The sequence below is a fragment of the Cebus imitator genome, unplaced genomic scaffold, assembly GCF_001604975.1.
Source record: "Cebus imitator isolate Cc_AM_T3 unplaced genomic scaffold, Cebus_imitator-1.0 Scaffold112, whole genome shotgun sequence".
Classification (NCBI taxonomy): Eukaryota; Metazoa; Chordata; class Mammalia; order Primates; family Cebidae; genus Cebus; species Cebus imitator.
Window position 1 is genome coordinate 4,325,832 of NW_016107427.1, and position 15,680 is coordinate 4,341,511.

At 52.0% G+C, this 15,680-nt stretch overlaps 2 protein-coding genes and 1 long non-coding RNA gene across 4 annotated transcripts in view; 2 read left to right on the forward strand and 1 right to left on the reverse strand.

Annotated features, from left to right (window-relative positions):
• Positions 1-5,867, reverse strand: part of ABCG1 (ATP binding cassette subfamily G member 1) — a 78,836-nt gene extending 72,969 nt beyond the window's left edge. For both annotated transcript variants that reach the window (XM_017538602.2, XM_017538603.2), the window contains exon 1: positions 5,703-5,867. In XM_017538602.2, coding sequence (XP_017394091.1) covers positions 5,703-5,744 — 42 coding nt within the window. In that variant the 5' untranslated portion in view covers positions 5,745-5,867. The remainder of the gene's footprint in view (positions 1-5,702) is intronic.
• LOC119472684 (translation initiation factor IF-2-like) lies at positions 3,796-5,799 on the forward strand. The gene is made up of 2 exons (XM_037742058.1): positions 3,796-4,619; positions 4,928-5,799. The coding sequence occupies exon 2, from the start codon at positions 5,044-5,046 to the stop codon at positions 5,797-5,799; it is 756 nt and encodes a 251-aa protein (XP_037597986.1). The 5' UTR covers positions 3,796-4,619; positions 4,928-5,043.
• LOC108311229 lies at positions 4,627-13,273 on the forward strand. Its single transcript, XR_001828106.2, has 3 exons — positions 4,627-4,871; positions 12,915-13,005; positions 13,225-13,273. It is a non-coding gene; the product is annotated as an uncharacterized LOC108311229 (long non-coding RNA).
• The last annotated feature ends 2,407 nt before the right edge of the window (positions 13,274-15,680 follow it).

A 15,680-nucleotide genomic window follows, 5' to 3' on the forward strand; every position in this document is an offset into this window, starting at 1 on the left:
AAAAAAAAAAAAAAAAAAAAAAGGTAAGTGTTCATTTCACTGCATCGTGAGGGTACCTAATCTTTTGTAGCTAGCATTGGCTTTTAAAGCTTCCATTGGGAGTCAAATGAACTGTAACCAATTGCCACGAACCCAGAAGTATCTATGCAAAGAAAGGAATATCCTTCTTTTAATGGCCTGGCAACCGTGAGCAAATCAATAAGCTTCAGGTACCTCCAAAACACAGAAGCAGCCTTGGGGAGCAAATTGCTGTGCTTTTTCTCGCTGTCTTCCAAATCGAGAGAGAACATCCCACAGTGCCAAAAGCACACACACCCCTCCCAGGCATCTCCTACCTCTGAGGACCTTCACAAAATCAAAACAGCTCCTGAGTTATAATATTGTGTAGATAAAACTGCAGGTGCCGGTGAAACTCTGACGAAGCTGAGCTTGGTCTGCTGGCCCTGGGCATTCAGGATACCTTGGATACCAGCATATGTGGGTTCCCGCATTCCCGAGCAGAGCTGGGAGGGTCTGTGCATGTCTGACAAGGGGACTCCTCACTCTTAGGGCTCTGGAGCAATGAGAAGATGCAGACCCTGAGGGAGCAACACTGAAGCCTCCTCCCAGCTGGTCCTGTTGCCCCTTCGGCAGGGCCTCTTGAAGGAGCTGTTGCCCCATACCCTTCAGCCTGCCCTCTGGGATCCTATGCTGCCCCGTGCCCCTCAGCCTGCCCTCTGGGGCCCCATGCTGCTGCCCCATGCCCCTCAGCCTGCCCTCTGGGGCCACATGCTGCTGCCCTATGCCCCTCAGCCTGCCTTCTGGGGCCCCATCCTGCTGCTCCAGGTGTTTAGAGCTCACTTGGGTTCCAAAAGAGCCCCAAGAGCACCAAATCTGGGCTTTGGAGGGGGGATGTCAAGAAAGCTGTGGAGCAAGACAGTGCCCTCCAGGCCTGGTCCCCAGTGTCCATTTCCATCCCCACCTTGCCACACAAGTGAAGACACAGCATGTGCTAGGTCCTACCCAATCCTGCTGGCAGACTCAGGCTCTGCCATGGGACCCCCGATGGCTGTGTATGCAGTTGGGGGCAAGGCACAGGGGGATTGAGCAACTCCTCCCCCATCACAGACCCCCTCTTCCTCCACCCCAGGAACCCAGCTGCCACGTACCATCCACACCCTCTCTCCAGGCACCCACTGCAGGTATGGGGCCCCTGCTGCAGGGACAGGTGCTTCTTTCTTGTGGCTAAAGCCCACACTAATACGGGGTGAACAACCCCCATACCACCCATCTACATTATCATGAGGGCCTGACTTTCTCTGCTAGACTCACTATCTGCTCACTCACTCCCTCTCTCACTCATTCATTGGACAAACTGAGCACCAGATCAAGCCCTGGGATCAGCAGTCAGCCCAACAGACATGGCCCAGACCTAGCAAGCTCAAGTTCAAGATCTGGCCCCAGGCAAGAAAACAGGCAACTAATTACACTAGGCCAAGGCAGGAGCCAGGGGGAAAGCATAAGCGCCTCCGGATTGTTGAGAAGCTCCGCTGTGCTTCTGTGATGACTTGGTTATTTTCTTCAGGGCAGTCGCCTTGAGGACCCTTGGTCAGTGCATTTTCCCCCATATGTGCCTGTGATTGGCTTCTTTCATTTTGAGGAAGACCAACTAATTACAATAGGTCAAGGCAAAAGCCAGGCTGAGAGCAGAATATGGGTAACTCAGAAGGGATATCTAATGCAACACAGACCCTGAGATGGGGAGACGCAGGATGAAGTCTTTCTGCAGAAATAGAATCTTAGCTAAGTTTAACAAGGTGAGAGGGAGGGGTGCTGGCTCCTGGTGGCCTCTGCTAGGGAACAGCATATACAAAGTCCCAGCAGCACGAGAGAGTGGGGTATTCAGAGACCTGTAAGAAACGCAGGGGCTGGAGTGTGGATTTGGGCAGGAGGGCAGGGGGCTTTAGAGTAGATGAGACTAGAGGGGCAAACAATGTGCCCCGTGGTGAAGGGCTTGCCGACATGATTAAGGGTTTTACATTTTATTGAGAGATCTTTGGGGAGCCCTGAGGGAATGACAGGACCAGAACTGCAGAAGTGTCTCCTGCTGTGAACCAGGTGAGGTGATGCTGGCCTGGATCCACTGAGCGTAGTGGGGCTGAAGGCAAGGGACAGGCCAGGAAGACAAAGCTGGGTGGCTAAACTGATTTGGGAGTAAGAAAGAGATAAGCCCGAATCAAGTACTTGTAATTTAAAGTATTAATTAATAATGGCTTGTGCATGCTAGGTAAGTGATTACAAACAATAGTGGCTATTGACCCAGCAATTACCATGTACCTATTAAACTCTAGCCTATATAGATTATGCCTCTTATTACCTCCACAACTCTAACAGGGACAGGGGTGCTGGGGGGTGGGACAACCATCTCTGGTTCAGAGGAGGCATAGAAAGCACAGAGACATTGTCTGATTTGCCCAAGACCCCATGATCAGGGTGTGGCCAGGCTGGACCCTGCTATGAGAGGCTTCCAAGTCTGAGGCCACAAGCCTCTGTAGCAGCCCTGGACTGTTGCTTAGCCTTCCATGGGTGAGTTGTGGGTGTTTCAGTGTCTTCCCAGCCCTTGTCCATTATAGGAAAATCCACACCGAAGAAATCATGTAGCCCCAGCCCAAATAAACCAACACCAAAGCAATGCATATGGTTGACCACCTTTCCTCCATGGCGTCCAACAGCCTCACCCAATTAATAAAATCATGGAAACTGTGTGATGCGAGGCTGCGGCCTGTCAGTCCAAAATAGACCAGCTCTCTGGAAACACATCCTCCGATGAGAGCTGCCGGCAATGTAGGTTACAGCGAGCTTCTCCTTAGCCTCCTGAGCTTATTAAAATTAAAGCAAATGCATCTTCTCTCATTTTTTCCTTTCACTCTTCTGTTTCCCTATCCTACCGAAGCACTGTCTTTGACCTGCCCCCACCCCCGCACCGGGCCACATACGATTTGTGCGGCACAATACATTGTGAGTCATAGTAAGTTCATTCATAGATGTGGAATGCCAGAGAGACCCTGTTTGGATCATTCCTGGCTGCTGTTCATGGGAATATTTTCCTGGGCGCTGAGCAGAGCGGCCTGTGATTGCAGTTTGAATCCTGGGCAGATAGAGATGCCTGTTTAGCTGGGGAGGGTCTCTAACTATCAGTAAGCCACCCCTAGGTCATGGTGAGCTGCATTCACTCCATTTCCACCAGGGACACAGAGATAGAAACTTTTTCTCCCAGCTTCATGAGGGAGTGAGGAACAGGAAGAGGAGCCGGTCAGCAGCACACGATTAGCTTGCAGCTCTCTGTTGTCTCTCTTGGGTTCACTGCTGCCAGCCTGGGTACCCACCTAAGCATCCTAAGCACATAAGAGGAAAATGCACTGACCAAGAGTCCTCCAGGCGACTGCCCAGAGGAAAATAAACAAGGCATCACACCCTTAACTGAGCCAAAGCCTGTATCGTGCTGGAGGGGTTCCTCGGAATCCCAGAACAGCTCCAAACATTACCCTCCCACTGGAAACATGTGCCACCCCTTGTGTGCCCACTGACCACAGCATGCTCCCCCAAGTGCCTGGCTCAGTCCTAGGCACCTCCTTTGACTCACAACTCAGAGGGCCTACACCAGGATGGACCCAGAGCAGGAGGTGAAGGAAAAGCAAAGCTTCAGATCCTGGGTATCTCTGAAGGGCTGTTTATGACTTGAACAGAATTTATTTTATTTTACATTTATTTTTCTTTTAACCCTACAGCCTCCAGAATTCCCAGGTGGTCACTCATTCAAGGACCAGCTGGGGCCTAACTCTGCTTAGCTTCTAAGATCACACTAGTGGTTTCAGGGTGAGATAGCTGTGCATGGTTAGAAATGTTGAAACTTTTTTTAAATTATCAAGTTTTCAGGGAGGAAAATAATTTTCAAAGCGAAACACTGTTCTCCAAAACAATGAGCCCCGCCATTAGAGTTTACACATAACAAAACAGTTGAGCTCTGGGGGCTGTATCAAATCATAATATACCATTAAAAAATCTTGGTATTAAAAATCTGTATCTTAAAATATCGGATTCATTATTTTTCCATATGTACAAGCCACCTTTGCAGCTCTAAAAGGATTTCAAGAATCACCTAGCATCTAATACAAGATCTATAACTTTTTCTACCTGCAACTAACATCAATAATCTTAATTTTTCATTGCCAACCTCATTTAGGAATCTGAATAGATGAACAAGTGCAAAAGGCAGAATTTCCAACTGTGGCCCAAAGATTCAACCAGGGAAAAGCAAGTGTCCCCGGGATGGAAATGACTTTTCCGTTTTATTCACTGCCTCGTCTATGGAGAAGCCAAGCAGGGAAGGCAGGGCAGCCCAGAGAGCGGAGGCAGCCTGCGGGTCTCCCGCCGCGGCTGTCCCCTCCTCCACCCACCGCCTGGCCGGGACTGCGGCCCCATTCTATCGTTTACACAAAATCATTATATAATGAGCTGGCGAGGCTCCGTATGTTCTACAGTAACCTGTTTGGAATCATAGGATGCAGTTGTCACAGCGGAGCATGCGCAGAAACCTGGCTACGTTTTTTTTTTTTTTTCTCTAGAGCTCAAGGCAAGAGGTAACTGTCGGTCAAACGCTGCTGAGCCCTGCTGACTTCAAACACAGGATGCTAAAAATGAAATAGAGGGGAGGGGCGGGGTGAGCCCCGCAGCCTGCCATGCACTGTGGGCTTGCAGCCTCGGGGAAGTAACTATCCGGGTAGTAACTACACAGATACACGGCGTGGAATACCGAAGACTTTCCATTTGTTCTTTAGCTGCCTCTGTGATGTTGGAGTGCTGGGCGTAGGCATGAAGGGCCCTAGGATAAGGTGAGGTGGGTGGCTGGGGACCTGACGGTTGGTTCATTGTTTATTCCTAATGCCAGAAAACCAGCAACGGGAGACTCCTGACCACCCCTGGGAACAGCACTTGCAGTCACCGTGTCCAGCAGCGAACTCGCCGGCACCCCGACATCCCTCCCCGGAGCCGGGGGGAAGTGAGATGCGCGTCCTTGTCGCCACAGCGTCTCTCTCTCCGGCGCGCACGGAAAGGCGGCCGGCAGGAATCCGGGCTCGCCCCTCGCGGTGTCCCCCGGCCTTCACCGCCCCCTCCCCGAGTGGGTCCGGGAGAGGCGTCCCCGGGAGTGCAGGCGCCGGCTCCGGCTCTCCGGGGGCAGCTCCCTCTTTTGTTCCTCTAGACCTTGCCTGGCGTTCCTGGGGATGGCGCGAGAACTCTCCGCTCCCCAAGCCCACAGCCGCGCGCGCGGGGCTCCCCTTCTTCCCTCCGGCCCAAGCTGCGCCCCCTCCGCAGTCTCCAGTGCGCTCTGGGTCCCCAGGGCCGCACGTCCCCCGCCCGGAGCCCATCAGGTCAAGGCCATTGGTCCACTTGCAGGGCTGCTCGCTGCCCTCGCCCCACTCCCGGCCCCTCCACCTTGTCCGTGTTCCCGGCCAGTGCGAGGGGCATCCTGAGGCTCCAGGTGGCCCGAGCGGAGAGGCGGGAGCAGCGATTGGAGCCGGGCGCCTCAATGGGGTGCCCTGGGTCAGCGCCCAGAGGACGCGCTCCAGGGAAGGGTGTCAGGTCGAGCATGCGAGTCTTTGTGTGTTTCCTGCTCTCCTTGAAAATAAAACCGAGCCCGGCTGGCGAAGGATGCGTTCACTCACCATGGCGGTGCCGACCGAGAAAGCGGCCATCAGACAGGCCATGCCCCGGGGGCGGCGGCGGCGGGGTACGAGGCTTGGGCTGCGGGGCCGAGGCTGAGCTGGCTCCCGGCTCGGACGATGCTCTGGGTGCGGGCTGCGCTCGGGCTCAGGCGGGGATCCGGCTAGGGCTCCGGCACCGGCGCGCCCGGCCCCGCCCCGCGCGCGCAATTGGCCGGCACCGAGGGGGCGGGCGGGCCGGCAGGTGCGCGTGCTCTTGTTTTGCTCCTGCGGGGGGCGGCGGACCTGGCTCCCTGAAGCGCGGGTTCCGGGAGCCGCCCGGGCTGAGGCCTCGCAGGCGCCAAGGGAGCCCCCTGCCACCCCGGAACCCCTGGGTCTCGAACTCGCCGGGGCTGGACCAGCACAGCCCGGGTGAGGCTGCGTGGACACCCGACAGGCATCGGGGTTCCCACACTGGGAAATCCACTTCCTCCAAGCCTGCAAGCGACTGTGGGATGGGGCCAGAGAGGGGGCGTCCAGGGAGGGAGGGTGAGGGGCAGGGGGCTTCTTTCTTGCTGCTGCTGCTTCCCTCCGACCCCCGTTGTTGGACAGCTCTCTGCCAGGCAGAAGCTTGAGGACTAAAGATCTGACCACTCCAACACCCGCAACAGCACTGGTGTGGGGCGACCCCCGGCAGTGAGGCAACGTGTGCACTCACACGTGTGACATTGCTGTGTGTCAGCCATGATGCTAAGAGCTGGGTTACAAAGCGGTGCAGAGGGAAGATGCCCAGGCCTCTGCCCTCTGCTCACCCCCAAACAAAAAAGAAAAGCCTCATTTTCTGCAGACAGAGGTGTTTCCAGAGCACGGTTCAAAACCTGGCCACAGCTGTGTTCATGGAACTGCATAAGGAATGATGCTAGGTTACCCTTCCACGTGGCCCCAGGTTGGAATATCAGATGGTCCAGCATCTCTAAAGCCCTTATTATATATAAGTGGGGCCATTTCCTGGTATCCATGGTGACAAGGCATTCTTTACTCTGTCTCGGGCCCTAATGCTTTTGTGCAGTTGTTTGCATGTTGGGACGAAAAACAGGACTGCATTTCTTTTCATTTCCAGCACACCTGGGTCCCCCCCACCCCAACTTCCAACCACACCTCAGAGGAGCAGGTCTCTGTCTTTCTCCTCACCTAGAAAGGAGGCATGGCTTTTTACATCAGGCAGGTGGACCTCACACCCACCAGTCAGATGACCATAACCAAATTCCCCCCCTCGAATCAAAGGAAAGAAAGGAGACACGGTTATGAGTTTAAGGGGGAGAAGGCCCTGCCTTTGTCTGAATGGCGTTGTCTTACGGGTTGATTCGTTACCTCGATTTTATACTTGGCTGAGATGAAGGAATCTGACTGCTCTGTTTGCCAGGTGCTACTGCCCAGGCGCCGGGCCACAGAGGCCATGTGGTGCCTTAAACATACACCGCAGGGAAGCCAGCAAAGCCTGAGTGTGTTGGGAAGAGGATTCAGATCCACAAACCTGGGGAGCATTTGCGCCAAAATGCAGAAGGAAGGTGCCTTACGGCTGGACGTGGGGACTGGTGCCCAGCCCTGGGACCCACCTTGCTCCAGGAACAGACAGGGCCTGGAGCAGGAGAGGAGGCATGGACACAGCCAGGGAGGAGCTGTCCATGTGGCCAGGGCACGTGAGAAATGTCTGGGTGCCTGCAGCGATGTGTGCCTACTTTCTCTCCAATATCCATCCTCCTCACTTACAGGAATGTGCCCAGAATTTCTTTCTAGACATTCCCCCTTCTCTACCTCCCCCCAGTTCTCTGCCCCAAGACTTATGCGGGATTGATTGACCTTCAGCTCAAGAATAGGCAATGGGCTTCAGTGGGTTGATGGCCCCCATCCAGCCTGGCCGCAGTGGCTGGTCAGGAAGCGGAGGTGAGAGCAGTGCTTGCTGGGCTGGTGGGAATGGCCAGGGGGACAGCGTGTGGAGCATGAGGGTGAAGTCAGAGAGGGAAGACGCCATGCCAGATCCTTGTTGGCTTTGGCTGCTGGATTTTCTGTTGCAGGACAAGTGAAAGGGTCCTCACTTACCCATCTGTATGCCGGGGTCAAAATCCCCACCAAGTGGGAAATAAGGCCTCACAAGCGCTTTCTACCATGCCTGGCACTGAGCAGGCTTCCCACTCTAGTCCCTGCTATATTACCCTCCAGCGCCCGAGCAGGGAAGAAGCCAACCAATGGCAGCATAGCACAGATCTGTGCCGTTCCTATCAAGGCTCTTGGCTGTAAGGAACAGAAACTCCAACTGGTTAAAGCTAAGTACAGAAAGGTTCAGAGTGCACCTGTTTCAGGCCTGCCGGAACCACGGACCTATACCACTCTGTCCTCAGCCCTAGTCTCTTGCTCTCTCCACAGCCCCGCCCTCCCCAAGTGGTCTCCCCTCTGGCAGCCTGTCTCTGCACAGTACCCCAGCAGCTGCAGGCTTGCTCCTGTCAGCTGGCAGCAACCAGTGCACTGTGGGGGTGCCAAACCATGGGGGCCTGGCCTGGCTCACGTGGGAAAATTAACTGCAATGGAACCTGCAGAAAGACTAAGCATGGGTGCCCAGGCTAGGGGCCAGCCAAGACCATTCATGGCATTCCAAGTATAACCCTGAGGGTGAACCAGGCAAGGGGCGCTCTTGGCAGGACCAGCTTAGACCCAACCCCAACAGAAATTTCTGCTAAGACATTGCTGACAGGTGAGCCAGGCTGGGCCTGAGAATTTCCAGTGGGGAGCTGCTTCCTGTCTATTAGTCCGTTTTCACACTGCTGATAAATAATACATACCTGAGACTGGGCAATTTACAGAGGAAAGAGGCTTGATAGACTCCCAGTTCCGTGTGGCTGGGGAAGCCTCCTGATCATGGCAGAAGGTGAAAGGCATGTCTTGCATGGTGGCAGACAAGAGAGGGAGCTTGTGCAGGGAAACTCCCCTTTATAAACCCATCAAATCTCATGAGACTTATTCACTATCACAAGAAGAGCACGGGAAAGACTTGCCTGCATGATTCAAGTATCTCTGACTGAGTCCTTCCCACAACATGTGGGAATTATGGGAGCTACAATTCAAAATGAGATTTGGGTGGGGACACAGCCAGACCCTATCACTACCTCAACAGGCAAGCCACTCCATTATTGTGTTGTCACCGTTAGCAAACTGCACCTGTGTCTGACTGGACTCCCCGTCACCCTGACTGCTCTGCACACTACAGCAACATGGAGTCACTTCCCAGAGTAGGCTCCGGCCGGCCAATGACAGCACCAACATTCTCTCCAGGCCCTGTTCTCTAGATCGAATGCCCCAGTCTTTCCAGCGTGGCTTCCTAGATGACGCCCTTTTGTCCCACTTTCCCCTTCCTCAGTGTCCCTGGTGAGATTCAGAGCCCACCACAGAACACCTATTCAGTGTGATCAGGACAGAACAGTAAGGCGACATGCTCCTTCCCGCTGGAGGGTGTGCATCTGTTAGCACAGCCCATGTTGGCCTTGACTTGCATTCAACAGCATTGTTCAGTCGACTCTGAGTGGAGCCCACGGAAGTCTGGGTCTGTGGGAAGAGAACTCTTATTCCATCTGGCCTCCCCTCTGATGTCCTGTTTTAGGAGTGTCTGATTTATTTCTGTGGACTTCCAGCTGCTGAGGCTGAACATGAAGGGGAGAAAGGGGCACCCTGGGGACTTGGCCTCTGGTGTGAGGATCCTGTACTGGGTGCTTGTGAGGGTGGCTGCAGTGGAGTCACATGTCCAGGTGGGCCTGCTGGGGGGTGGCCCATTGTCCCTGGTGAGTTTCTGCAACCAGCCAGGTCGTTGGGGTGAGACTGGCTTGGTGGCTGGAATTGCTGCATCTTCTGCAGGACCCCAACAATGGGTCTCTGAATCCCTGGTTCCCCTGAAGGTCTCTCCATGTCCCCACCGGGGCCGAGGCCAGCCCGCGTACAGCCTGCCAGCGTGCACACGCCCCTGTCCTGCCTGCTGTGTCTTCAGCCGCTCTGTGCTTCACTGCGTAGCCGGGACATCTCGCTCACTTGACGCCTCCCCGTTTCAGGGAGGAAAGCAAAAAAACAAAGAACGCTGTCCCTCTGCCCCTTTGCCCAGCTCCTCTCTGCACCATGCCCACCACTGTTTGATGGCAATATGAAGTATGACAGTTTGTGGGATTTCTTTCCCCAGAGCCTGGAAACCGGGTAAGAGAAGGGGGAGGAGGATGCAGAGACGTGTTTGTTTGCTTGCCTGCTTTTCGCAACCCAAATCTCTGACTCTGAGATAAAAATTCCCAGCCAGTTAAGAACAGAAGAGGCTGCCCCAAGTATAAGTAGGAAAGAGGGGCTTACAGCTGTCCCGGCCGACGGGGATGAACACCACACCGGTGGCATCCCAGGTGCAGGACGACACAGCAGGTGCTCATTATCGGGAGGCAGCCCTGTGGGGAACTTGTCCTGGGCTGAACCTTCTGGCCAGCCTGGCCCCTGCTCTGTTGGCTTCTCTGACCAAGGGAGGGAGAGAGTGTATGTGTGTCTTAGTTCATTCTGGCTATTGTAACAAATTATCTTAGACTGGGAGATCTGTAAACTACAGAAATGTATTGTTCACAGTACTGGAAGCTGGGAGATCAAGGTCAAACTCCAGCATCTCTGGTGTCAGGTGGGGGCCTGTTCCTCATAGATGATGCCTCTGTGTCCTCACATGATGGAAGAGAAAGAAGTGGTCCCCACAACCTGTCTTATGAGAGCTCCATCCTATTCATGAGGCAAAGCCTTCATGACCTAATCACCTCCCAAAGGCTAAACCTCTTAGTACTATCAGAGTATTAATTGTACTGGGCATTAGGTCCCAACAAATAAATTTAGGGGGAACCCTAACATTCAGACCATAGCATTCCTTCCCTGGCCCTCCAAAATTCACATTCTTCTCACATGCCAAATGTGTTCATTCCATCTTAGCAGTGCTCAAAATCTTAAATTGTTCCCAGCACCAAATCAAAAGTCAAAAGTCCAGAGTCCCACCTGCATATCATTAAAATCAGATGGGAATGGGACTCAAGGTGCATATCCTCTTGGGGCAAATTCCTTCAGCTGTGAACTTGTGAAGTCGAACAAGTTATGTGCTTCCAAAATGCAAGGATGGGGTAGGCACAGGATAGCCATTTCCATTCCAAAAGAGAAAAATAGGAAAGAAGAAAGGGATAACAGGTCTCAAGTAAGCCCAGAACCCAATGGGGCAAAACTATTACATCTTCTTTGACTCACGTTTCCACCTTCCTGACACTCTAAAGAGGGGCTCGCGTCCCCAGGGGTCTGGGTGGCACCTACCGCATGGATTTGCTAGGCACGGCCCACACTGCAGCTCTCATGGGCTGGAGTCCCCTGCCTGTGGCTCTCTCAGGCTGGAGGTGCACACCAGTGGTTCTGCTTGTCTGAGATCTTCAGGTGACCCTGCCCCCACAGCTCCAATGGGCATTGTCCTGGTGAGGGTGGTGCTGTCTGCAGTGGCCTTGCCCCTGTGGCAGTTCTCTGCCTGGATCCCAAAGCTCTCCAAAGCTTCTAAAGTCCAGATGGATGAGCCATGCCTCCATAGCTTCTGCCCTCTGCACACCCATGGAGATGGCCCTGCACAGATGCCCAAGGATTGACTGTGCCCTCTGAGGGGACACATGCAGCCTGCACCACAACTGGAACCACTGATAAGCACAGCACCAGAATGTGGGAGCTGAGGCTTGAGGCAGTGCTGGACAGCAGTGCCGAGGTCCTGCAGGTACCCAAGGCCCCTCGACGGGCAGAGTTCTGTCCCCCAGACCTCAGCATTCTGGACCTGTGAGGGGAGGGCAGCATTAATAACCTCAGAAGTGCCTTCAGGGTGATGCCCTCACTGTCTTCATGCACAGCATCTGGCTTCTGCCTGTCCATGCTAATCTCTGCCGGAAACACTAGTTTGGCTACACCCTCAATCTCCCAAACATGTTTTTTTCTTCTTTAGTTTGTCCAGGCTGAGAATATGCTAAGTCTATAAGGTCTGCTTTCCTTTGAGTATAAATTCTGTCTTTGATTTCTTGCCTTCTCACATTTTACCATGAGCAGCGGAGAGAAGCTATGCAGTGTCCTCAACACATGGTTTAGAGTGTTTCTTTCACCAAATATTTGAGTTCATCCCTTACCACTCTGACTTTCACAGAACATGAGGACACAAACAATTCAGCCAAGTCCTTTGCCATCTGTCACAAGGATGGCCTTTCCTCCCATTTCCAGTAACACGTTCCTCATTTCTGTCTGACACCTCAACAGAGTGACCTTTACCATCCATATTTCCATCAGCATTCTGACCACGGCCACTTACAAAATCTCAGAGGCTCTGTCTCCTCTTCCTCTGAGCCCTCACCAGGATCACTCTTTATGCCCATTCCTGGCAGTCGAGGCTTTCTTAGCCTGCTCTTCGAAACTCTTCCAGCCTCTGCCCATTACCCAGTTCCAGAGCCACTTCCACATTTGCAGCTGTTTGTTTCTGCAGTGCTCTGCTTCTTGGTACCAATTTCTTTCTCCGTCCATTTGGACTTCTGTAACAAAATATCTTAGACTGGGTAACAAACAACAGAAATTTATTGTTCACAATTCTAGGGGCTGGGAAGTCCAAACTCAAGGCGCCAGAAAATTCAGTGTCTGGAGGCCTGTTTCTCATGGATGTGCCTTCTGTGCCCTCCATGGTAGAAAGGAAAGGGGCTCCCTTCTACCTGTTTCAAACCATTTAATAAGGGCATCAATCCCATTCATCATGGCCTAATCACCTCCCAAGGACCGTATCTCTTTACGCTGTCACAATGGGTATTAGGTTCTAACATATGAATTTGGGGAGGATACCAACATTTGGATCACAGCAGGGAGAAAGAAAGGAAGGAAGGAAATACAAGAGGTAGAGACGGGGAAAGGAAGGAAAGAGGAAAGGGGAAGGCGAGTGGACAAAGGAGGGAGAACAGGTGCAGGGGAAAGTCATGCTTTAGCCCTTCAAGAGGAAGCCTGGGAAAGGGGGTCAGACACAGAGACCACGTCATCACGGAGGGCAGTGGCGGGAGGCTGGTTGGATACACCATATAGGAACTCTGTGTGTTGGTTCATTTTAAAGAAATGGGAATGCTTCATCTCCACTGTTTGTGTCCTATTTTGCTGGCATTCTTGACTTCAATGGTGTTCTGTCTCCAGTACCCAGATGCACCCTTTCGATTCCTCTGGTGAGCCAGCCCTGCTCCAGAGAGGACCCCTTCTTCCCCAAACACACACAGCCTGCCGAGAGGTCAGTGCAAAGGAGGGGCCATGAGATGAGGGAAGCCAAAGAGGAGAGGGAGGTGCAGGGTAGAGGGAGGGAGGCAGCAGAGGCCGGGAGGCTACGATGGCAAGACAGATGTTGAGGGATGGTTTCAGGGGAAACACTGCAAGTAGATATTTCATAGATTAAGTTAGGACAAGACAAGTTAAGTATTACAGAGAGACTCCTTTTGTTTTCTTCCATTAGCATGGAACCAAGAGTGGCTGGGAAAGATCTGGGAAACCATTGCTTCAAGTGAAGAAAGAGTAAATAACATCTGGCCACAGGATGACCTTCAAAGTTGAAAATTAGGGCAGTCTTAAGACAGACACTGGAAAATGACGGAAGGCCTCCTTCTCACAAATAATTCAAAGCTTCCTATCACTCCCAGAACAGGTCCCTGCTAGGAAGTAACTGGAGCCACTGTGTACCCCACCTTTCTTCCGAGGAAACTCCCATCCCTGACTCTGTGTAGTCAACTGTAGAACAACCCCAAACAAGAGCCAGCCAGAACATCCCATCCCTCTGGCCACTACTGATGTTCTGGAAAAGGCACACGGACCCAGTGGGACCATCAGAGTTCTCGCAGGGAACTGTGAGACCTGGACCCTAAGAGGCAGAGGTTTCCTTCCCTGTTCCGCTAGTGTTGACAAGTTCTAAGGAGTGTGTTTTTCTGGCTAGGAAGATGGAGGCAGTGACACAGCCCTTTCATCGCTGGAACACCTCCATCCTGCCCTCCTGAGCTCATGCCCATTGTCCATCCTTGGCCCTTCCCAAGCGGCTGGGTAACCACTTTTAACCTTTGATATGTGCTGGGACCCAGAGCCAGATGGCAGCTCTTTAAACAAGCTCATTCTTCTCAGTGCCCCTGTGACCTCAGCTGTTAGGTGGGCTGATGATCTATCCTGTTCGCCTTGTGAGATTGTTTCAAGGATTCGAGGAGTTGGCATTTGAAACTATGCCTGGCACATAGCGTGCATCTTATAAATGCTGGTGCTCATTATTGTTACTCTCTGTTACGGAAGGTAGAGCAGAGGCTCTACCTTCTGACCTTGAACTAGTACGAATTAGATTTCAGTCACTTGCAGCTAAATAGTTTTGATTAGAATCATCAGTTTGACAAGGAAGTTAAAAGTCAGAGGCCCAAAGCCAGTTTATGAGAAAATCCTTACAAGTAGTTTCTAGATTGACCCTCTGACCCTTAGCATCTTCCTCACCCAGTGCATGCATTATCTCCCCAAAGAGGTGATAAATTTCAGCATCTCACTGATGTTTCTTTGCTCCAGCATCATTCCCAGATGGAACCTAGCTAGAGTGGGTGCTTAATAAAAACCACAAGTTATGTTTGGACAACCTCGAAAGCCTTGGAAAAGACTATGATGTGCATAATTGCATTTTGCCCCAGAACATCGTGTTGGGTAGGAGAGCAGGTGTCATCGATGGACCCTCATGGATTTTACACTTTCACACCAGGTGCTAGGCAGCCCACATTTTGTTATTTCTGTCAGTCAGATGATCTGTGCCTGGTCCTTCAGAGGCAGCTCCTCCTAACTATGCCTAGGTCAGGCCTAGATCAATTCTCTATGGCTCCAAAGGCCACAGCGCAAGTCTTCAGTGGACTCAGTGCCCTGATCACCTGAGCAGAAGTCCTCTTGCCTCCCTGAGACCTCTGAGTTCTCCTGGTGCCTGCAGACTCCACAGCTCCCCTCTTCAGGCTCTGTGACATTTCTCCTGACCCTCCTGCCTCCCTCCCCCAGGGCCCCCGCTCTGCATTCCTCCCCTCCAGGAGGGCCTGCCGTAGTCACCTTGTGGAGCCTAAGCTTTCAAAAGCAAAAGTTTGATTACAGAGATTATCTTCCTCGTGCCTGGGAACTTCTGCCTAAGGCCCTACAACTCCCTAAAGGCTTTAGGAGAAAAACAACTCATTTTAAAAAGAAAAAAAAGACGACTACTTTTTAAAGGGAGAGGAAACTTTCTAGAGCAGGGAAAATTCATATCAGAAATTATCTCAGTAAATTATCCTGCCACATGAAAATAAGAAAATGGAGATTCCATGAGGTTTGTAACCTGCTTAGGGCCATAAAGCCCAGACAAAGACCCAGGTCTCCTGGCACCTGGATAAGTGTCTTTTCCACGTTTTCACTTCTGTCGAGTATTTATTGGGTGAAGAGGGCAAACCTATTTCAAACGGGCAAATTTCTACAGGGAACCCAAATTCAATCTGTTGAAGGTCATAGGACAGGCTTGTGGGAAGATGGAATAGACATGTTTTTACCTACTCCTTCCTCTGAGCACAATTAAAAACCTTGGCTATTATGCAAAACAAACATAAGGAGACCTTGGAAGATGGGAAAAGGAAGGCAAAGCATCCAAGCATCTTGGGGACCCAAGGAGCCACATTGTGGTGAGGTCCCTGGGATTTTGTTTTGCATCTTATATCCCAGACTTTGAGTTGAAGAAGCTGAGATCCTGGAAATGCCAATGAGCACAGACAAAACAAGCCCCAAGAAAATCCTCTTGAGCCAAAGTCCAGGAAAGGCAACAACCTGGTAAGACAGAAAACTTTTAGACAACCACCTCTTTACTATACCAAAAAAAAAAAAAAAAAAAAAAAAAAAAAAAAAAAAAAAAAAAAAAAAAAAAAAAAAAAAAAAGTCCCAACA